The sequence below is a fragment of the Bos taurus genome, chromosome 9 (genome assembly GCF_002263795.3).
Source record: "Bos taurus isolate L1 Dominette 01449 registration number 42190680 breed Hereford chromosome 9, ARS-UCD2.0, whole genome shotgun sequence".
Lineage (NCBI taxonomy): Eukaryota > Metazoa > Chordata > Mammalia > Artiodactyla > Bovidae > Bos > Bos taurus.
This window is the reverse complement of record NC_037336.1, coordinates 79,678,023-79,702,122: the sequence shown is the minus strand read 5'-3', so window position 1 is coordinate 79,702,122 and position 24,100 is coordinate 79,678,023. Positions and strand designations below refer to the sequence as shown.

Sequence of the window (24,100 nt, the reverse complement as noted above, 5' to 3'; positions counted from 1 at the left end):
TAGCTGGTGTACTGCCTTAGCTGCCTGTGGCATGAGGAATCTTTCCAGATCAGGGATTGAACCCGTGTCTCCTGCATTAGTAGGCAGATTCTTGAGTAGTGGATCTCCAGGAAGTCCCACAATACTTTTAACTCATCTTGCAGCTTCCACCCTTGTCCACATTATGGTCTTTGTCTCAACACAGCTGGCAATATGATCCTTTTTAAAAGTCTTAACAGGCTACTCTTCTGTCCAAATCCTTTGGCTCCGTATCTTGCTCAGAGGAAAAGCCAAGTCTTTCACAAAAATCCTGTGTGATCCTGAGTTTCTCACTCCTCCACCAGCCATCCTCACTTTTCTCCTCTTACCTCTTGTGACCTCTCTGTGCCACGAATGCTCTTCCTTCCCTTTTTCACTCAATGGTCACCTCAGTGAGGCCTAGCCTATCTTATTCAATTGTGCACAGGCCCACACACACACCCAAGCATTTCCCATTCCATACTCTGGTGTTCTCTAGAGGGTTTATCACTGACTAATATGGAAGTTCCTAAAATGTGATTCTACCACTTTCAAATTCCTATTGTGATGCTGATGGGGCCCAGTGACCACACTTTAGGGGAATCTTCCTCCTAGACTCAATCTTTCTGATGGGAGTAGGGGTAGACTACTCAAACTTGAGGAGCCACCAGATTACCTAAAGTGCTTCTTTCAAATGCGACTGGTTGAATAGAATATATGGTATTTTTTTTTTATTAAGTGTATCTATTTATTCCCTATTAGAATACAACTTTGAGGCAGGGATTTTTTTTTTTCCTTGTTTTCTGCTGTTTCCTCATGCAAAGAATACCAGGCACATAGTAGCTGCTCAATAAATACATGCTGATTGACCAAATGAAAACTACTTAACCCTAGTGATATGTCAGAAAATTTCTTTCTCCTGTCAGGTTTTATATGCAGAATCACAAAGTTAAAAAACCTTTATAGATCAATCTCTTCCTGCAAGAAAGGATTTTAAAGTAATGGGCTGCAGAGACAACTGGAATTTCCTGATATTCAGGAAATTAATGATTAATTTACATTATCATTGCAACATTAATGTTAGTAACAATAAACATTTATGGAATGCTACTATTTGCTGAGTATTTCATGTGTAGTATTTCACTTTTCATATTGAACTCTAAGGTGGCTAGTGGTATCACCTCCATTTTACAGACAGGAGTTGCTATGACAAAGCCCACTTCTCTGTGGTTTTCATACATCTTCTCCTCTCCATGTGCTCTCCCAACTGGGAGCAACAGGGAGTGTGTGAAATGGGAGGTGACAGTTTTCTTCCCAGTGGCCAGACATGTTAGGATCGGAACTAAAATTTGCTGAGCCATATTTTACATTTACCTTTTACAACATAAAAGATCATCCAAGTTATTTTTCTATTTCAATAAAGTTCCAAAGATCTATATCAGAACCCTGGAATTGCAGATGCAAATGTTGAACTCTACAAATGTTATAAGAATTTAGCTGTGAAAGATATGAAAATAGTTTTCAGGAGGCTTGTTTTTGGGGGCTTGTTGCTTTTATAATAATTTAAAACTGTATATTCAGCATATTCATTCTATCAAACTCTATACAATAGCACTATACTTATGCAAAGAAAAACAGAAAGACATTATGAGTTAATGATTCATTTTCTTCCAAATAGACTGTTAGAACAGGGGTCAGCAAACGTTTCCATAAAGGAGCAAGTAGTATGTATTTTAGACTGGCAGGACGTATAATTCTGCAGTCATGGAAAGAAACCAAGCACAAAACATAAATAGATATAATTCAGTTTCAATAAAACTTTATTTATACAAGTGGCCAGCCCACAGACCACAGTTTGCTGACCCCTATGTTAAAAGATTCCAAATATCAGTGTAATGAATGAAATATATCAGATAAATTTCAGGTAAATCTGCCAAATTTCTCTCATTTTAAAAATGGTCTGACTTTAAAAAAGTGACAATTTCAGCATGCAAAAATGATATCTGGCTCTGCAATAAGCCAAACTAGTTAAAAGAAACCTTGTATTTATTTTTTACACAGCACAAATGTAGGTGACACAGTAAGTTCATAATTCCCCACAAAAAACTTATAAACTCAACAATTGAGAATCATGTTCTTATAACCTGCATCATTTATAGCTATACACTCTATGGAATCCATTCCATAGCAGCAGAGAACCTTAACTCAAAAGCACCAAGTTTCCAGGCATTACTACAAACATCTTGTTTTCATTCTCTAATACATGCAGTCAAACTGCCTAGGAAGCAAATACCAATTCACCTTAAATGTCAATGGGTAAGGGAAAACAGTTAAGCAACCAACATTATTCTTACATCTAGAACTGATGCTACCTCTTTACTTCATTATTTTTTCCTTTCATGAACATTTTACTTTTTAGCATAGCTCCATTTGAGTATAAATTGAAATTTGAATATAATCTCTTTCAGATTCATCTAACAGTTTAGAACATCCATATGTTTAATTAATCCTGAGGAAAACAGAAACATGATCTCTAATCTAGAATATTCTGGCAGTCTTTATTAAAAGTTAAGTTCAGAATTTTATAGCAAAGTGATTATGGTCGGTTTGTTCAAATTATAGATTATAAGATTCCTTCATTTATTTAGATTAAGATACAAAGCTAATTCCCAATACATTTTATAGAAGTGTTTTCATGTTTTGAACAAGCAGGGTTCAGTGGGCATTTATAGGACCTTGCTCACATTAGAGAGCTATACACTCAGAGACTATTGGATCCACTAAATGGACAATGAAAACTGGTTGAGGCTGCTGATGAATACTTCAATAGGAATCTGATACACAGACACAGATTTCATTGTTAAAGTCAATGGAACTGAAGTCTTCCTTAAAACTGTGCTCCTGATAGGCTGAAGATAGAGTAGTGGACTGTTAGTTCTTTAAGCCAAAAATGCATGGATGTTGTACAAAGGCTTCATTCTCTGCCTGTAGTCAGTAACTTGAGGGCCTTCTGCAGATTCTGCACTGCAGTGCTGACATCTTCATACTGCAAAGCACTGCCAGCATACTTGCAGTATTTCTGAGCCCTAGCAAAGTCCTCTGGTGTTAGTCGGATATCTCCTAAGAGAAAAACAGAGTAATGAAAATATTTGTAAAGAATATAAAAAGTGTTATTTAGGTTAGGTAAATGCTTATACTCAAGATTACAGAAAATGTTTAAGTTTATATAAAAATATGAAGGTCTTTCCCCAACCCTTAGTTGTATCTGAATAAATTTTCTTTATGCTTTTAAAAACAAGGAAAGCAGCTTTGGTATTTACGTCAGAATTGCTGAGACTCTCTTTTTCTGGAACAATACACACAGTCTAAGACATTCAAACCTCATTTGAACTAGAATATACATATGAATAAAAAATTAAGCAACAAACTTTATGCAAATATTACATACATTATCTAAATTTTTTAAAGCATGTAAAGGGTTAAGGATTAACTAAAACATACCATTAAACTACACAATCAAACTTCAACAATCCTTATTAGTTCTTTGTTTAAAACTGATTCTCATCAGGCTTTCTATCTACACATATGTTTAACATGGATAGACCCAGCCAAACAATTTGGGTGAAAAAAAAATCATACTGAAAATATTTAATCTAAGATTTAGATTTGAATATATATTTCTAAAAGTGAAATTAAAAACTGACTTTGTGTCTTATCTTTGGAAATAAATAGCATTCTCTTTAGAAATTTTTATGAGGACTCTTAAGAACTGATCAGAAGGTTGGGGGTACAGAATAAAGAAAAGATAATATATTTTGATTCCCTTTCTAAATGAACATATATAAATATAATTGCTTTTCTTTTAGTTGCTTTTAATTTTGCCAGAAAATAAAGCATAAAATGAAAACTTTGGCATTTGAAGTCCTACTTCAAAGTATGTAGCAATTCTAGGTACTCTGATACTAAATTCTTATCCAAATTAATATTTTCTAAAATTTTCAAAAAAGAATGCTGAAGTAATGTATCCTAAAGTTTCTAACCCAGTTTTCAGGCACTTGTAAGTGTTGAATAACTTCAATGAATGACTATAAAAAAGCCATATTTACTTTATCTCCCACTTAAAAAAATATTAAGTTCACATAGAATTAAACATTAAATTTAAGATTTTAAAATAATGTACTTATATATCTACATACAGTAATTAGACCAGTGTGCTACATATACAAAGCCTCCAAATACTTGTTGAGTATTAAAGATTACAATCATAGTTGGTCCTCACTGTTGTGAATCACAGATTGTTGTTGTTGCTCAGTCGCTAAGTCGTGTCTGACTCTTTGCAACTCCATGAACTGCAACATGCCAGGCTTCCTGTCCTTCAATACCTTCGGGAGTTTGCTCAAACTCATGTCCATTGAGTCAATGATGCCGTCCATCTCATCTCTGTCACCTGCTTCTCTTCCTGCCCTCAATCTTTCCCAGCATTAGGGTCTTTTTCAATGAGTCAGCTCTTCGCATCAGGTGACCAAAATACTGGAGCTTCAGCTTCAGTCCTTCCAATGAATATTCAGGATTGATTTCCTTTAGGACTGACTGGTTAGATCTCCTTGCAGTCCAGTGGACTCTCAGGAGTCTTCTCCAGCACAACAATTGGAAAGTGTTAATTCTTTGGAGATCAGCCTCTTTCATAATCTAACTCTTGCATCTGTACCTCAAAATCACTGTGGATAGGGACTGCAGCCATAAAACTAAAAAATGCTTGCTCCTTGGAAGGAAAGCTATGATCAACCTAGACAGTGTATTAAAAAAGCAGACCAAAAAAAAAAAAAAGCAGAGCCATCAGTTTGTGAACAAAGGTCCATATAGTCAAAACTATGGTTTTTCCAGTAGTTATGTATGGATGTGAGAGTTGGTCCATAAAGGTTGAGTGCTGAAGAATTGATGCTTTCAAACTGTGGTGCTGGAGAAGACTCTTGAGTGTCCCTTGGACTGCAAGGAGATCAAACCAATCAATTCTAAAGGAAATCAACTCTGAATATTCACTGGAAGGACTGACGCTATAGGTGATGCTCCAATCCTTTGGCCACTGGATGAGAAGAGCTGACTCACTGGAAAGGACCTTGATGCTGGGAAAGATTGAAGGCAAAGGAGAAGGGGTTGGCAGAGGAAGAGATGGTTAGATATCATCACTGATGAATAGACATGATTTTGAGCAAACTCTGGGAGACAGTGAAGGACCGGGAAACCTGGCGTGCTGCAGTCCACGGGGCTGAAAACAGTCAAACATGACTTAATGAGTGAACAACAGTCCTCTGTCAAGATCAGATAAGTCAACCTTGGAAAGGCATAGTTTTATCAATTGGGGATACAGGGATTTCTCTTTAAACCAAATAATGATTTTGTTTTCTCTAGGTTATTTCCCTAACTCCAAATGATAATCTTATACCATTGTTTCTTGATTTATAAGTTTTTCACTTCAGTTCAGCCACTCAGTCATGTTTGACTCTTTGTAAGCACATGGACTGCAGCACACCAGGCTTCCTTGTACATCACCAACTCCTGGAGTTGACTCAAACTCATGTCCACTGAGTCGGTGATGCCATCCAACCATCTCATCCTCTGTCCTTCCTTTCTCCTCCAGCCTTCTATCTTGCCCAGCATCAGGGTCTTTTCCAATGAGTCAGTTCTTTGCATTAGGTGGCCAAAGTATTGGAACTTCAGCATCAGTCCTTCCAATGAATATTCAGGACTGACTTCCTTTAGGATTGACTGGTTGGATCTCCTTGCAGTCCAAGGGACTCTCAAGTCTTCTCCAAAACCATAGTTCAAAAGCACCAATTCTTTGGACCTTTGTTGGCAAAGTAATGTCTCTACTTTTTAATAAGCTGTCTAGGTTGGTCACAGCTTTTCTTCCAAGGGGCAAGTGTCTTTTAATTTCATGGCTGCAGTCACCATCTGCAGTGATATTTTGGAGCCTAAGAAAATAAAGTCTCTCACTGCTTCCATTTTTTCCCTATCTATTGCAATGAAGTGATGGGACCAGATGTCATGATCTTAGTTTTTTGAATGTTGAGTACTGAGCCAGTTTTTTCACTCTCCTCTTTCACTTTCATCAAGAGGCTCTTTAGTTCCTCTTTGCATTCTGTCATAAGGTTGGTGTCATCTGCATATCTGAGGTTATTGATATTTCTGTAGGCAATCTTGATTCCAGCCTGAGCTTCATCCACCCTGGCACATCCTATGATATACTCTGCATATAAGTTATATAAACAGAGTGACAACATACAGCCTTGATGTATTCCTTTCCCAATTTGGAACCAGTTTGTTGTTCTGTGTCCAGTTTTTCCTATTGCTTCTTGATCTGCATACAGACTTCTCAGGAGGCAGGAAAGGTGGTCTGCTATTCCCATCTCTTAAAGAATTTTCCAGTTTGTTGTGATCCAAACAGTCAAAGGCTTTGGTAGTCAATGAAGCAGAAGTAGATGTTTTTCTGGAATTCTCTTGCTTCTTCTATGATCTAGTGGATGTTGGCAATTTGATTTCTGGTTCCTCTGCCTTTTCTAAATCCAGCTTGAACATCTGGAAGTTCTTGGTTCATGAACTGTTGAAACCTAGCTTGGAGAATTTAGAGCATTACCTTGCTAGCGTGTGACATGAGTGCAACTGTGTGGCAGTTTGAGCATTCTTTGGCATTGCCTTTCTTTGGGATTGGAATGAAAACTGACCTTTTCCAGTCCTGTGGCCACTGCTGAGTTTTCCAAATTTGCTGGCATATTGAGTGCAGCACTTTCACAGCATCATCCTTTAGGATTTGAAATAGCTCAGCTGGAATTCCATCATCTCCACTAGCTTTGTTCACAGTGATGCTTGCTCAGGCCCACTTGACTTCACATTCCAGGATGTCTAGCTCTAGTGAGTGATGATACCACTGTGGTTATCTTGGTCATGAAGATCTTTTTTTGCGTAGTTCTTTCATGTATTCTTGCCACGTCTTACTATCTTCTGCTTCTGTTAGGGCCACATCGTTTCTGTCCTTTATTGTGCCCATCTTTGCATGAAATGTTCCCCTGGTATCTTTACTTTTCTTGAAGAGATCTCTAGTCTTTCCCATTCTTTTGTTTTCTTTTCATTGATCACTTAGGAAGGTTTTCTTATCTCTCCTTGTTATTCTTTGGAACTCTGGATTCAGATGTGTATCTTTCCTTTTCTCCTTTGCCTTTTGCATCTCTTCTTTTCTCAGCTATTTGTAAGGCCTCCTCTCTGCTATAAAAGGTAAAGGATTTAGCCACTTACACTCTTTCCTTCTTTCTTACCCTGTCTCCTCCTAAATTTATTATTTTTTTTTCAAATTGCTTAGTTGCTTACTTCTGTCTTCTCATTTCATCAACTCTAGAAAAAATTTCAACATTTTACTTTTGGACACTCCCCCTAAACAGAGCCTTCTTTTATTCCACCTTTCAACCTCTTGAAATACCTCTCTTTACCTTCAACTTGTCAGTGTTGATTCATATTCTGTCTTGAATAAAATACTGTTTGTGATAAGCCTATGCCATTTCAAGGAGAATGTTCTTTGTGTCCAAGTCAAACAAAATCCCTTTTCTTATATTTCATAATTCTATTATTGTTCAAAATCATGGCATATTTCAGTTTGCTTCTTTCTTGAAATTTCTTGTACAATTTAAAATGTTTTCTTGGATATTTTCGTTCTTATTGGCAGACAAATTCTATGGCTTCTTATCCATTTCTTTCACATTCTATAGCTTTTTATTGTATATATTGCATGGAATCCACTTCAGTTTTCTTAAAAGAGGGGGGGATTTGATTTTCTAATTTTAGAGCAACTGCTTTTCAAGCCTATGGAAAAGTTGTCAATGGGATTTTTCCTGTTAGGTGACGTAAGATTAATTCCACCATTTCTTATATCTCATATTTCTTTTCTTGGTTATCACTCTTCTCTTGATGGAGTATATCCTCTGGTAACTTCTTTAGAAATGGTATGTGGTAGGTGAAACTTCAGAATCCTTACATATTTAACAATATTTATTCTGCATTCATACCTGACAGTTTGGTTGGGTAAGATGGCAGACTTAGCATATGTAATTTTTTCTTCTGAAACCATATTAAAATGATAAGGTAAAACAAAAGGAAATAAATCCTAAAATGGAAGGAAAAGCAGTGAAGTCAAAGAGTGTAAAAACTGGAACAGGTAACTGATGAGATTTAAAGAAATTTCTAGAAAACTAGAAATTAAATGGAGGTATGCCATTAGATGGCCTTCCCTGATGGTTCAGACAGTAAAGAATCTGCCTGTAATGCAGAAGACTTGGGTTTGATCCTTACGTCAGGAAGATGTCCTGGAGAAGGGAATGACAACCCATTTCAGTACCCTCGCCTGGAGAATTCCATGGACAGAGGAGACTGGTGGGCTACAGTCCATGGAGTTGCAAACAGTCACACACAACTGAGTGGCTAACACACATGCTGTTAGATAAGAGTGGAAAAACATTCCAACTCAAAATATGTTTATAGGAGGCCTTTATGTGGAGCTTACCCAGAGAAACTTCAGAGATGGTCTAGCTATATGAGGAGTGGGGTTAGGGGTCTTTACTCCATCAGTCTCACCTTCCTCACTCTATCAGCCTCTGCATACGTGCGCATCCTTAGCCCTACTGCATTCCCATCTCTCACATGACACTCTAGGTTAAAAACATAGAGAATGTCTCTCTAAAATCATGGAATTGACCTCCTAGATGGAGCTAGGACTGACAAGGTATGTGCGGTACACCCCTTGCCATTCCCCTCCAAGAAAAAAATCTTTTCATCCATGGCTGAGATGCAGGAGGAAGCTGAATAGCCTGTTTTCACAAGCGAGAACAGAAAAATCAAGTGGGAAAACAGACCTGCAGACATAACATCAGGGGAAATTCAATGACAGCTACTGAAAGTAACCAATCAAGGTCTTCATCTTACATATAAAAGGACTAATCTCATCAGACATATGAAGAAAATTCTGAAAAAGACTAAATTAAACAAAGAGAACACCCGAGTTGTTCTGTTTCTTTCCAGAAAAGCTAGAAAGATTGGAATTAATAAACTCATCACTTAGCCTATGAACCAATCAGTCAAAATAACAATCCTCAGAGACTTCTATCTTCAACTATGGTTAGTTTCTCTCTTCTTAGATAATCTACTAACTCAGTGCAGGTAAAGAAGATTATAATCAAATCACGAGGTAATCTTGAACTAAACTAACAGAAGCTTCCACGATAGCTTTGGTTACATGTTTGTACCACTATATCCAGCAGTACATAAAAAAAGGAATTGTTTAAAAAAAAAAGGCGGTGGGGAATGCCTCTGGATTTAAATATTTTTGATCTAAGAAATAATCTTGGTTTATTGGAGAATTTGGCAAATAAAGACATTTAAAGAAGTGTATTTCAAATCACCCAGACATTCAAATATAGTCATCCCAAGATAAAAGCACAAAACAATGACCCGAAATAGGAGATACACTATACCTCATAAAATAGCTGACTTACCCTGGGAAACTGTACTGAAGAGTGCAGGATCAATGGCCGGAATAGTCTGTGGAGTAGGCTGGATAGTGTTACTTATTACACCTGCAAATCAGAAAACCACAAATGAGTACACAAGTGTTACACCCTCAATCCTCTTAATTATATACTAGGAAAGCACTCAGAGGATCATGGAAGAATCTCATTACTTCACTTAATTACTTTCCTGAAATCTCAATGAACTGTAATTTGATATACATCTTATTTGATGTTGGAGGCTGGTAGAGGAAATATGCAGAAAAATATATTTTGAGCATTTACATAGATGTGTTATGAGGCAATATATATTCTTATTATATATTTTGCATTTTCTATCACATCTACTTCTTAAAGGTGCTTCTCAATAAAGCTTACCATATATCTGTAGAAGTAACAGATTCTATTCCTACCTTTTAATTTCTTAAATAGTTGAATAATTTTGAGGACAAGATAGGATATAATTATGATTTAGTTTAACTTATGGAATGAGTCCCATTTCATCTCTGTCAATGAAATTTAAAAATTATATATTCCAATTTTCCAGTTTATATGTTTTTAAGACAGTATTTTACACACCGAAGAAGCAATTAGTTATGACTTCCTATTAGAACTTGTCATGACTATCATATTCAGTGGATAACTAGCATTCTTAATTAATGCTAAGTAATATACTAAAGACTATTAATCATCTAAAAAATTAACATAAACTGTTGAAACTTCCAGAGTTTCAATTAACAAGATGATTCAATCAATAAGAAAGCAAATGAAGAAGAAAAGCTGATTACTCTCAATCAACAGACTCAAAGGAAAAGCAGGACTCTTCTGCCCCAGGCCAAGAGGTTCAATCTGAATAGGCAATGTGTAGTAGGGGCTTCCCAGGTGGCTCAGTAGTAAAGACTCTGACTGCCAAGCAGCAGATGAGAGTTTGATCCCTGGGTTGGGAAGATCCCCGGGAGAAGGAAATGACAACCCACTCCAGTATTCTTGCCTGGGAAATTCCATGGACGGAGGAGCCTGGCTTGCTATAATCCACGGTGTTGCAAACAGTCAGACTGTAACTTAGTGACTAAACAGCAGTAGCGTGAAGTAGGTAAGACACGAGGACAACAAGAAAGAGCGGGAGAGAGAGCGAAAACCAACTGGGGAGTTTTTAGGGGCAATGAGAGTCTAGAGCTATGGTTTGACTTAAGTTCTCAAATATATTCTGCAGGTACGAATTTTACTTGAAGGACTTCTTGACTTTGAAGGACCTTATTATTTCCCACGCAAACACGACTGAGCGACTGATCTGATCTGATTATTTCCCACCCAAAGGAAAAACAGTTTAAATATATACTATTTTATATCATTCAATTTTGTTTTGGCAAACTAGTTTCACTTTCACAGCCTTGGTGCTATTTTTATTAAGTCATACCAATCCTGCTTTTAAATTAAAAACGGAACAAAAATTTCCAAAGGGGTATGGATGAAAAGTACAAATTTTAAGTAGCCAAAAACCAAACAAATAAACCCCGAAAAAAGGGTGGAAAAAAGTGAAACGCTTACCTCTCATTCTAGTCCACTTGAGGGCTATCACTAGTTTCTAGGGCACCCTTCTAGTCACACAAAAATATGCGTGTTTTCAGATCAGTGTATGTATGTAATAATAAAGAAATGTACTTTGCTAAGAAATCTGTGTTCTTGCCTAAATCAAAATCTCTGGTCAAACTTCTCACTCTGTGGAGAAGGCATACTTCAGCATATGTGTTGTTAATATATTAAGATTTTGCTAATGGTAATATGTCTGCATACTGTACTGTTCTGTGCATTTTTCACGTAATATGCCTTAGCAATAATTCCAGATTAAAATATATAAATCTGCCTTGTTCTTTTTAATGGGTATATATAATGGTGTTCTATTACATACATGAACACACATTTTATAATGCTATCCATCACTGAGGACATTTAGGTTGTTTCCAATCTTCTGCTATAGCTAATACCAGCAAATAATCTTATACAGTGTATACATATATATGTATGAATTTATTTATAGGAAAAATTATATAACTGCAAAGTCAAGAGACATACAAATTTAAATTGACCAATTCAACAACTATGTTTTGCTTGATTTAAAAAATGCTAACAAAATATATATATGTGTGTGTGCATAGTAGCTCAGTCCTGTCCAACTCTTTTCAGCCCCAGGGACTCTAGCCCACCAGGCTCCTCTGTCCATGGAATTTTCCAGGCAAGAATACTGGAGTGGGTTGCCACTTCCTCCTCCATGGGATCTTCCTGACCCAGGGATCAAACCCATGTCTCCTGGGTCTCCTGCACTGACAGGGTGATTCTTACCACTGTGCCACCTGGGAAGGCCTAACAAAATTTATTAAGTTATAAACTTATGACATAATTCTCCCATAAGACTTGAACTTTCAAAGGCAAATAATTACACAAAATAATTTTTTTTTTTAACTTAGAATGCAAGATTCAACAGGGCTCTTTAGAAACTACCTAGTGAAGTCCAGGCAGTTGAAGCAGCTGAGCATAAAAACAAAGGTAGGTGACTACATATATTTTTCACACAGATTTTAAGAAAAAAAGAGTAAGTTGACAACTCTTCACATATAATCTGGATATCAATGTCACTTCTTACTAAGTAATTTGTGTTTCTGAGTATATTAAAATCCTCCTAACAAACCTCTTTCTCTATGGAGAAGGCAAAGTTTCCTTGGTCAGCATCCTGCATTAATTTTTAAATGCTTCCTTGCACATCTCCAGATTATTAAGTAGGCAATATTACTTAACAAGAACAAAAGAGAATTTACAGAGATAATCTATTATGTATTATGTGTGTGTGTGTGTTAAGCTGCTTCAGTCATATCCGACTCTTTGTGACTCCATGGACTGTAGACTGCCAGGCTTGTCTGTCCGTGGGATTCTCCAGATAAGAACACTGGAGTTGGTTGCCATTTCCTCCTCCAGGGGATCTTCTGGACGCTGGGATCGAACCTGCGTCTCTTATGTCTCCTGCATTGGCATGTGGGTTTTATACCACTAGCGTCACCTGGGAAGACCATTATGTATTATAATAAAATTTTATTTGAGTGATACGAAAAAAAGAAAACCCCACAAATAGTCTGCATTTATTAAGAACTCTGATCAGAGTCATTCAACCAAAGCTTGAACTGACAGTATAGGCTGCTCAACAAGTCTTACGCAGCAGTGAGAAAACACAGCTTCTCATCTGTCTCCATGTATAGGGACCAAGGCCTATGTTCTTGGCAGTTACCATGACATGTTCCTGTGGGGGCCTAGCAGAGGCTCAACTAAGTGTATAAACACCAGTTAAATTAGTAAGAATGGTTTTTAGTTTATGTTAATTTATTTTTTTAAAATGCCCTAAGTTACTTATTTTTCCTTCTTACCTCAATTTGTAAAGGTTTCACTTGTTATTTTGCAAACTGGTTGTAGCCTGTTATATTACAATATGTTGGAGTGATGTCACCATAAAAACAATCCTAGGGAAGGCAGAAGTGTGTTGGAAATTTCTATCACTTGACAAAAAGGAAATGTTAACAAGTAACTTCTGGCTAATTTTTTTTAGCAGATGGTTTTTACACAGCCTATTTGATGAGTTTATATACACTTAAAAATTAAATACTTTATGACTTCTAATTAAGTACTAAATTGTTCTCCTGACTGCATGGTGTAGGAATTCTAGAAAAAGAGAAATGAGTGTTGGAAGAAAACTCGAGGAGATGATGCAAGAAGTATAATTAAACAAAACCCTGAATGGCATTAACATTTGAAGAGGCAGTGAAAGAGAAAGACATGGTAACTACGAGGAACACTGTAAGCAAATGTAGGAACAGTGGGTTGAGTAAACTTCAGAATAATCATGGAAAATAGTGCTGACAGAAACAGTCAGGCCAGAAAACAAAACACTGTGAAGGCTGGACAGCAGAGCTCAAATGCAGTCCTTCTGTCACTTAAAAGAACAACAATAAAAGAGCTAAGTTTTTGATCTAGATATGAGGTGAGCTGCCTTTATAATTATAAGGTTTGCATTAATTCTAAACTAATTTTTCATCTATTTAGACTTACTACTGAGATGTTCTTCCTCGATATTTACAGACTGTAGAAAGCGTATTTCAAGAGAAGGAAAAAACGGTAGGCTGTATGACCTCTATCTGATAGAACACAGCGGTAAAAGCACAAAGAACCAAACACTTGGCTGTTTAATCACTAAACCCGCCCTCCTTGCACCCTCTTTGCTTTTCTGTGGAAGAACTAAACACTGTATATTAGTACATACTATTCTTTGCAGCTATCTTAAGGATTTCCCTTTGATAAAAGTACATCCTGGACCTTTATATGAGAGAAAGTAAATCATTCTTGAAGTGAGTAAGAAGGGAAACATCTGCTATATTTATAAACTGACAATGTTATTTCATTTTCTATTGGGTAACCATGAACTAATTTTTTAAAACTGTTTTAAATGTAATAGAAAAATTTGCCAGCAAACAGGTTATTTCCATATCTAAGCCAATCTTAAGGAGAAAAATATTATGAGAAATGTAGGTTTTAATCTGATAGAACTTTAGTTTTTCAGAGGAAGGGACATAGAAGGGAGGTGACAAAAACATGAAATCCGAAAGACTTGGGTTCCAATTCTAGGACTGTCACTTATTAGCTATGCTAGTATGTATATTTTTTCAGGATAATGGCTTTTCTTTAGTTTGAAAATTAGGGATACCACTATCTAATATAGTTCTGTTAGCGTAAGTTTATGAAATAGCCACAATAACTATTTAAGTCTGTAAGAACATATACCTGATGCCTTAAAGCAATTCTAAGATTTTCAATTTTATGCCTCATGCTAAAGAACATAAGTGGGGAAAAAAAAATAAGGCTAATGCCACATTTAAATGGATCGAAATGAACTATTTATGCCAGAAAACTTCCTAAAATAAATAGAAGACTACTTCTTGATATCTATCTTTATGTCTGGATATTCTAAGCAGGAGTCTGTTAGTTTGAATATATGAAATTCATGTTCTATCACCTCCGTTGTACAAAAACAGACACAAAGTTTGTGTCTGTTCTGTCCTATGAACCATTGTCATATGGTTCAACCTGTTACAACCCTCCTACTAGAAGTATACTTTCCATCTCATATGTTTGATTATAGACATCCTGTAAATATGTAAAAATGGCAACCCACTCCAGTATTCTTGCCTAGGAAACCCCATGGACAAAGTCTGAGCCTGGTGGGTGACAGTCCATGGGGTCGCAAAGAGTCGGACAAGACTTAGCAGCGGAGCACACAATGTAAATATATGCATATATGCCTCTACCATAACTCTGCCCTAAGACACACTGAGCAACAATACCCTTAGTCAATCTTTTTGTAAGGTCAAGGCCTTATCCACAACTCTGACACTTGTCCTGATTCACAAAATAATTTTAAGTGTTCATTAACTTGCTATTAAATATCCTTTCTTTGGCACACAAATAGGAAGGAAGGTTATAAAAAAAGGAAGCTAATTTGCTGAACACTGATTTTGTGTTAGACACAGTAATCAATTTTCATACTTTTTCCTCTTTAATAATTGAAACAACTATAAGAAGTATGATTAATTTCATTTTGAAAGAGGAAAAACCTAGAGAGAGAAAAGATGGTAACAGCAGAGTTTGTGGTCTAACAAGGAGTAGAAACTAGTAACAAATACTATGTGATTCCCAAGTGCATTTTATTTTCACTTTGTCCTTCTGTGAGGATGACTGTTGGAGGCTCTAGGTCAGTGTTTAAACTTACTAGTATATTCGAGCAGTATTTATCGAAGGCAAATACATCTAAGTATGTAGCTGGTTTTGCTTAGTTCATTCTACAATGGAAATACTGAACATTCCTGAGAGATAATAAAATATTTAAAACAATGTTCCATGAAATTTTACTTACAAAACTAATGCAAATTGGTCTATTAATGCCATTACATAGACCATAACGCAATGAAAAGTCAGGCAGGGTAAAATTTAGAGAATGATGACACAAAAGAGATCAGCATTAAAACAACCATGTTCATCAATATGCTTAAGACAAAAATGTTTGTGGTATTTATAGATGATATGAAGTTGAAAGTTTTAAAATAGAAGGGAAGAGAAAAATAGGAGGGAAGAGACTAATCACACACCTACAGTGGTCAAAATAGAAAACTTAAATGTTGTTCAACTCATGCAAAATAACCTAAACGGTTTGGGTAAACAGAAGCTGAAAATCTGGAAGTCAATGAAGTAACGGTGAATAACAGAAATAGTAGAAAGCAAGGCTCAAAGGCAACTTTTATTCTATTAAACATTTTGAAATATATATTTTACTACCATAGATTACTCATAGACTGAGATAAAAGTAAAAGTTTAAAAACAATTTTTGGAAAAAAATTTTATTAAAGTTAAGCTTTATTTAAATTACGGTTTTAAACGCCCTTCTATTTGGAAGTACAGGTGATTCTCTGTCAACAATACAAGAAAACAAAGGAGTAGCTGTCTGCAACTTTAAACAATTTATCTACTGACACTGACTTATTCTTGGAAACTAGTTTTGTCAGATTATTTTTTTCTATGAAAACAAGGTATATAGTACTAATTTTGGAGAAGGCAATGGCACCCCACTCCAGTACTCTTGCCTGGAAAATCCCATGGATGGAGGAGCCTGGTAGGCTTCAGACCATGGGGTCGAGAAGAGTTGCACACGACTGAGTGACTTCACTTTCACTTTTCCCTTTCATGCATTGGAGAAGGAAATGGCAACCCACTCCAGTGTTCTTGCCTGGAGAATCCCAGGGACGGGGGAGTCTGGTGGGCCACCGTCTATGGGGTTGCACAGAGTCGGACACGACTGAAGCGACTTAGCAGCAGCAGTACTAATTTATCCAAAGAGTAGATATCACTTTGGTGGTTTATTTTTAGACATGTTTGTAATATTAAACAAACAAACCTGAAACCCCTCCTTTCACTTGTCTGTGCTACTGAGATTCTGTGCCTCAAAGCCGGCTCCTTCACCAATAATACCCATATTGAGGGTAGAGGCAGGGTCTTAGGGAAATGAGTCAAGAGAAAAATGGATCTTGTGATCATAGTAGGAGTCTGACTGACACTCCTATAAATAAGACCCACTCACTTCAGTGCTATTCTTGAACAGCAGTGAAAAGGAAAGAAAGGGAGGGGAAGAAAAAGAAAAGGGAAACACACACGAAAAGTACAGACACTATGAGGCCCGGTGGTGGTGGTACAAGTTGTATCTGACTCTTTTGCAACCCCATGGACTTAGCTCACCAGGCTCCTCTGTCCATGGGATTTCCTATACTGGAGTGGGTTGCCATTTCTCCACGGGATATCCCAAGCCAGGAATGGAACCTGGGTCTCCAGCTTGGCGGGCAGATTTTTTACCACTGAGCCACCAGGGACACTATAGACATAGAGACACTATAGACATAGACACTCTACTTATTAATAAAATATATAGTAAATAGTAATCAATTACACATAAATATTCTGTCATTTTTAAAAAAATTAAAATACAACTAGTATTAAAATTTCAATGAACACAATATTGTAAAGCAAATATCTTTCAATTTAAAAAATATATAAATTAAAAAAACTTCAGTGAAAAGGATTCTTTTTGTGGGTTCAAGTGGAATTTAAAGACCACTTTGTGCTTTAGGACCATCATTATGAGGCAAAAATAAGATAAGAGGAGCAGTTGTTATTTATGAAAGGAAGAGTTCAAACCTGTTAAGTTTCAACTTCCTACCTGTGCTGTGAGGCACTTCTGCTGGGGTATTAGCTGGAGCGTGGGCACCGGGGGGAATCTGGATTCCAGTATAGCTGCTCGATGGCATGTTGCTTGGGTCATATGTGGAAGATGACGGCTGAAGTGGCTGAGTGGGCAGAGAGGTGGCTCCAGCATCTTCATTTTCCTCAACATCTACTATATGATATACATGAAATGTTAAACGAGGTCCAGACAGTTCTTGATTTATGGTTTTGTCTTTTTTTTAAAACGGTAGTGTAAAAGTGATATGGTTTTGGTAGAAACTATACTTTGAATTTTTATCTTTTCCCAGGCAGCGGTAAGTGGTATAGTATTCTCTTTGATGCTGGGCAGTGGGAGCCACAGCTCCCAGTCAGCCACGAGATCACAAAAGTAAATTACTGATACACTCACAACCATTCTCTTTTTCACTTTCAGTATACTAGTCAATAAATTACACGAGATACTCAACACTGTATTACAAAATAGACTTTGTGCTAGATGATTCTGCCCAGCTGTAGGTTAAGGTGGGCTGGGCTAAGCGATGATGTTCAGTAAGGTAGGCTATAAAATGCATTTCAAATCATAGTTATTTCAAATTTATGATGGGTTTATCAGGATATTACCCCATTGTAAGTTGAGGAAATCTGTATTTTGAAATAAGAATGCCAAATATTCTTCTGATATATGAACATGACAGACCTTCAAGTGCAATTCTATTTAATACAGTCGATACGCAGCTTCTCTTAAAATAATTGTTTTAACTTTTTCCTTTTCTTACAATACTTAGTTGTCCCTGGCAATATGAATAACATTTCTTTAAATTAATACTTTCCAACTCTGTAAGATCTATGCATATATTATATTTTTCTTAAAAGTAAATTCTTTAAACTCATTCTTAAAATTTATGGGAAAAAAAGGACTTTTCAGCAAAACATACCACATTTATGCTTTCCCTAAGAGCTCTATTTTCTGACAGCTGCCTTTTACTCAAGATTTATTGTTTACTAGCTATTAAATGATTACCTGTGTGTTTGTCATTCAACAAATTAATCAACAAAAACAAAGGAATGAAATTTCACATTGAGCTGTCTATGTAGAAAGGAGTAATAAAGAGTTAGCCACTTTTGGGAATTTTACTAAGTGAACTTGTAGATGTTATATATACTAACATAATTTGTTCCCATATTAGAGAACTCTAACACAAACATCCTGGGAAGGAAAAAAACAAACAAACATAAAGACACTGGAGAGTGAACAAAGGACATTTAAGAGAGTTTGGACAGACATGCACACTCTGCTATATTTAAAATGGATAACTAACAAGGACCTACTGTGTAGCACATGGAACTCTGCTCAATGTTACGTGGCAGCCAAGTTGCGAGGGGAGTATGGCGGAGAAGGGACACATGTACATATATGGCTGAGACTCTTCCTTGTTCACATGAAATTGTCACAACATTGTTAATGAGCTCCACCCCAATACAAAATAAAATGTTACCAAAAAAAAAAAAAAAGTTGGTAGAAATTAGAATGAAGATGAGCCCTGACAGAAGAAATCTCACCAGGGAAGGTTTGCTTTCATGTCGCTTTTCACCTGAGGGCACCCAAAAGTATGCAAAAAAAGGAGTTGCAGAGAAGTGAGCCTTGAAATGCTTGTATGAACCTCAACTAAATACCTATATGGCCCTTAAATTATGCAGGCAGACTCAGGGAAGGGTCTAAGGAGCCCTGAAGAAAGCAACAGCCTTAAAGCTGAAACAAAAGAGGGGCAGTTTAGGCAAGTTAATTGTCTGCTAGAACAAGAATCAAGACTTTGCAAAGGAAGATAATTGAATGCAGAGGAGCTACAAAGGTTATCAATAACAAAAATTAGAGATACGGGGGGAGGGGAGAGGATGAAAATGTGACCAGATGCAGGTGAAAAAGAGACACAGGAAAAGACCCTGATGTGACCCAGATATTGAAATTAGTGGAAAATAACTCTAAAGCAAATACTATAAATAAGTTCAAGGCCATGGAGAAAAATGTAGTCATAATGAAAAAAAAAAAAAAAAAAAAGAAGAAAAACTCAAAATTACCTTCATTAGTTTTTATTGCTGAAGTATAGGTTAATGTTGACCATTTAAAAAGAATACCATTTTGCAGATACTGAAAGCAAGTGGATGTGGAAACTCAAGGGTTTGAATGTTAACAGATTCCCCTTCAGCTAAGCCTAAATTTTTCCTAGAATGCTTTTTTGTATCAATTGTATGACTTCCTTCTGTACTTTTAGACAATATGGTAATACAGTACTGTTCAAAAATAAGAATATTTTTTTTTCTCTTCCTCTAAACTAACAAAGGTACAGTATTTATTTTTTGGCTGCACTGCACAGCATATACAATCTTAGTTTCCCAACCGGGGACTGAACACATGTCCCCTGCATTGGAAGCTCAGTGGAAGCTTCTACTGGACCATGAGGGGAGTTCCTAGTATCTATTATTTTTTACTAGCTTTACTAGACTTATAGAACAACAGAAAATTAGACTTTTATTAAACATAGTATCTTTTATACCTAGAATATCTTGTAAAATTTAATAATACAAGGAATACAATGCTACATTGAGAAAAAGAAAAATCAGTTTTAAAGAAAAGGTTTTGAATACGTATTCAGATTTCATGACATCCTCTTTTAGACCCATAAGCCATTTCTAAGCAGACACTGTTAGATGTTACGACATTAACACCTAATTATGACACCAGGCCACATTTTAAATTATTTAATAGGTTGAAAAGTATATAGTGAAAATATTCTCTTTTATATTTTAAAGGATTATTAGTATTCTATAGCTAACAATTTTGTACTACCCAGAAGCTCTATAAAATGGAATGAAAATAATGAATAAAAACTACAAACTCAGTTTAAGCTAATTTTGGGAAATTAAAACAAAAATTATATAGTATGTACTTAATAATCTACAATATTATAGAGGACCTAAAATAACCATTTCAGAACAAAAGAGACCATGATAATGATCAAAATGTAACACTTCCTACTTTCAAGAGAAATTAAAATTTTTAAGATGAGAGAAGTCATTGATCCTCAGAGTACATGAAAAACAAATTGATCATTAGGTATTTCAATGTGTCTAGAATGACACCTCTGAAATACTACTGAAGAGTATAATGATATGTTTAAAACAACAAAGATTTTTTCATTTTCTTTTTTTTAAGATATTTTCATTTTCAATGTGTATTTAAGAATTGAGACATAAATCAAATGTCTGAAATTATGAATATTACATGTCTTTTTACATTTACTACATGTATGTGTATGTACCTTACTTAAATTAACAGAAGTGCCTCTGCTTCAGTTTCTAATCTAATAGGATTAGTAAAGGTGAAGAAAGGCTGGTTCCATCTTTGCTTTTAATTCTTAAGCAATCCATTCTCCTTGGGTTATCCAATATTTAATTTAGGTTCACTTCTTCCTTTTAAACTGACAACTCCAAAATATCACTTTTAGCCTAGACCTTTCTTTTGAAATCTTGGGCAGAATATCTAATTGCCCTTGAACTTCTTCAAGGAGTAATCACATTAACATCTCACCAGAAACCAAACTGCTGGCCCTTGATCTTGGATTTTCCAGACTCCATAACTGTGAGAAAATAAATACCCTTTGTTTAAGCCGTTCAGTCTATGGTACTTTGCTGCGGCAGCCCTAGCAGGCTAAGCCAACAGGAGACAGGAGGAGGAAATAAAGACGGTAAGGTAGGTCGGTGCCATATCATGGTGAGTCTTGCCTGTTAGGCTAAGGATCTCAGATCTTTTCTTTTGGACAACTGGAAATGACTAGTTGTTCTGTACAAAGCAGTAGTGACATAAAACATTCTGACAATGGACAGCATTAAAGCAGGGAGAAAAGTATGCAAAACATTCCAAAATATTAAATGAAAAAGTGAGAAATAAAGTTGTGGCGATAAACTTTAAAAAATCCAATTTCACTATTGTGATGTAAATAAGCCCAAAACTTAATCATGCTGTAGAACAGTCAACTTTAAACACTTAATAACAACTTAGTATTACAGTATACACGCTGTAGTGTTAGTAAAAAGAGCATAGGACTTAAAGAGTAAGAACTCCATTTCTGGTTCCCTTCTCTGTGGGTCTATGAAATCTGGACAGCTAAAACTTGAAACCTTAGTTTCCTCTTTTGCAAACAAGAATAACATCAAGTGTCAAAGATTTCTGAGGGTGTGCTATATATAAAAGGCTATCTAAAGATTAAACAAGTGTTCTTCAGAAATAGCAAAAAATTCACTTGAAATGCTATATGAAAGCTTGCATTCTAGAAGAGTTGCAAGAGTTTACATGTAGTAGCTACATGTACAACTATGGTGCTGCTTTTTTTAACTGAATGGTATTATAAAATTCTAAATAGACCTCTTAAGTGAATGCATAAATAAGCCAACCACCCAGATGCATCAATAGAACAGTGTGTATATTACCAACTGTGTTAACAAAGTGAGGATATATATTCCTATTTACTAGTAATTTATTAAAAAATAATTTCTATAAAGATATACAAAATACTAAAAAAATATTTACTTCTTTTGGTTTCAGTAGAATCTGGGATAATAAAGACTATGGTGGAAATGAGAAATTCACTCAATATTTTTTACATACTCTATTACAAATTTTGTGAAAGTATTACCTACCCCCCCTTCCCCCTCCAAAACTCACCTTATTAAAAAATAAGTTTTCAGTTTTCTCTATGGATTGGAAACATTTTATAGATTATGAAAGGACCACCTGTCCCATGTAGCAGTGAAATCTGATCAGATGCAGGAGAAAACCAAGCCATTCTGTTGTTGACACAAACAGATATTGAGCAGTTCTGCCTTAATTTTTCACTTGTCCCTAAGTTTATAATTTTACACCTGATTTTGGACCTGATGAAGGAAATAAAATGGTTTCCAAAAATTCTGAATAATAATATATTGAACAGTTATGATTCCACTAAATCATTTCACTTATATAAATACATACCATTATCTTCTTCAATCCCAACAGGCCCTGCTTGAGGAGTCTCTCCATTCTTTAAACAATTATGAATATATGTGGCCTTCCACCTTGCATACTTTCTGTGTTTCACATTCTAAAAGAAACATTTTTATGTCAATGTTAGGCTGCAGTAAAGAAGTCAAATAAAACTATACATTATGATGACCGATATCATACTTCCAGATAAAACCTATTTTTGCATGGTACAGCTCTGGAATATTCTGGCAATCTCCCCACCTCATCACTGGATTCTACCAACTGCCTAGGGCATGACAAACTTTGTGAAAAGCCATCTTCCTCAAGACACATAACTAGTTCTCTTTTAAGGTTTCATGTTTCAGAAAAGGACTACAATGGGACTATGGGAGTGTCCCTCCAACGAACTTGCAAGTCTTAATGCGTAGGAGAGAGAGGTCAAATGGAATTTAAAATTAAATATAAAGGAAAACAGCAATTTTCACTAAAGAGGGAAAACTTATCTGTACAAATCGACAAAAACTAAGATGCTGTAGTGGCCAAAGCAAACACATGAACAGCTGACTGGCAGCTAGGCAAGCTTTACCTTTTAACTCGTGTTATTCAACAGCTCTAAACATCACCTACCTCAGTGCTAAAAAGGGGGAAATAATACAGCACAGGGTCGCTGGAAAGAGAACTGGAAATCAGTGAAAAACCTGCTAGTTACCGCTTGTTTCTTAATACTTTTTCTATAGTCATGGATCAGTGGTATTGCTATCACCTGGGAGCCTGTTAGAAATGCACTCTTCAAGTCCAACTGAGACCCACTGAACCAAAATACTCTATCAAGACACCCTTCCCCCCCTCTGGTGATTTGTATGTACAGGAAAGCTGGAGAAGGCACATGACTTTGTCATGTTGAAAACAACTGTAATTAGCCTGTTGTAAAGATCCATTAAGTCATCAATAACTACAAGTACTGCATACGGTCCAGATACTCAGTTGAGTATTCTGTAATGTGAGATTCTTTACATACTGCTGTAGATAAGTGCGTCTCTGTAGCTAAAACGGTAAAGAATCTGCCTGTGATGCAGGAGACCCAGGTTCGATCCCTGGGTCGGAAAGATCCCCTGGAGAGGGAATGGCAACCCACTCCAGTATTCTTGCCTGGACGATTCCGTGGACAGAAGAGCCTGGCGGGCTACAGTCCGTGGGGTCGCAAAGAGTCGAACATGACTGAGTGACTAACACTACACCACACCATCAACTAGCAGTATTGGTGTCTGTGTACTCGGTCGCTCAGTCAGAAGAGACTCTTTGTGACCCCATGGACTGTAGTCCGCCAGGCCCCTCTGCCCATGGGATTTCCCGGCAGGAATACTGAAGTGGGTTGCTATTTCCTGCTACAGGGGATCTTCCTGGCCAGGGATCAAACCTGTCTGGCATCTCCTGCATTGGCAGGCAAATTCTTTACCACTGTGCCACTTGGGAAGCCCTAGGTAAGTAGTATATAAAAACCTAAAAAAAAGTAACCCTCCAAATGACTGAACTTGCATATTTAATTTTTCTTCTCTTAATAATTATCTCATATATTCAATTCCTTAAAAAGTTCCATACTTTGATTCTAATTTTCTTCCAGGTACAATTATATTTTGCTCTACTTCACAAAGAAGCTTTTCAGAAGCATCCATATTTAAAGTCTTCAGTTCTTTATCATTCAATTCACTCCAGGGGATCTTTCCTGTTCTGT

General features: G+C 36.3%; 1 protein-coding gene across 2 annotated transcripts in view; it reads right to left on the bottom strand.

Moving 5' to 3' along the window:
* Window positions 1-1,799: 1,799 nt before the first annotated feature.
* Window positions 1,800-24,100, bottom strand: part of VTA1 (vesicle trafficking 1) — a 70,714-nt gene continuing 48,413 nt past the window's right edge. Inside the window, 4 exon segments of one of the 2 annotated variants that reach the window (NM_001038045.2) lie at window positions 1,800-3,117; window positions 9,534-9,614; window positions 17,347-17,523; window positions 22,378-22,486. In NM_001038045.2, coding sequence (NP_001033134.2) covers window positions 2,972-3,117; window positions 9,534-9,614; window positions 17,347-17,523; window positions 22,378-22,486 — 513 coding nt within the window. In that variant the 3' untranslated portion in view covers window positions 1,800-2,971. 2 annotated transcript variants of the gene reach the window in all.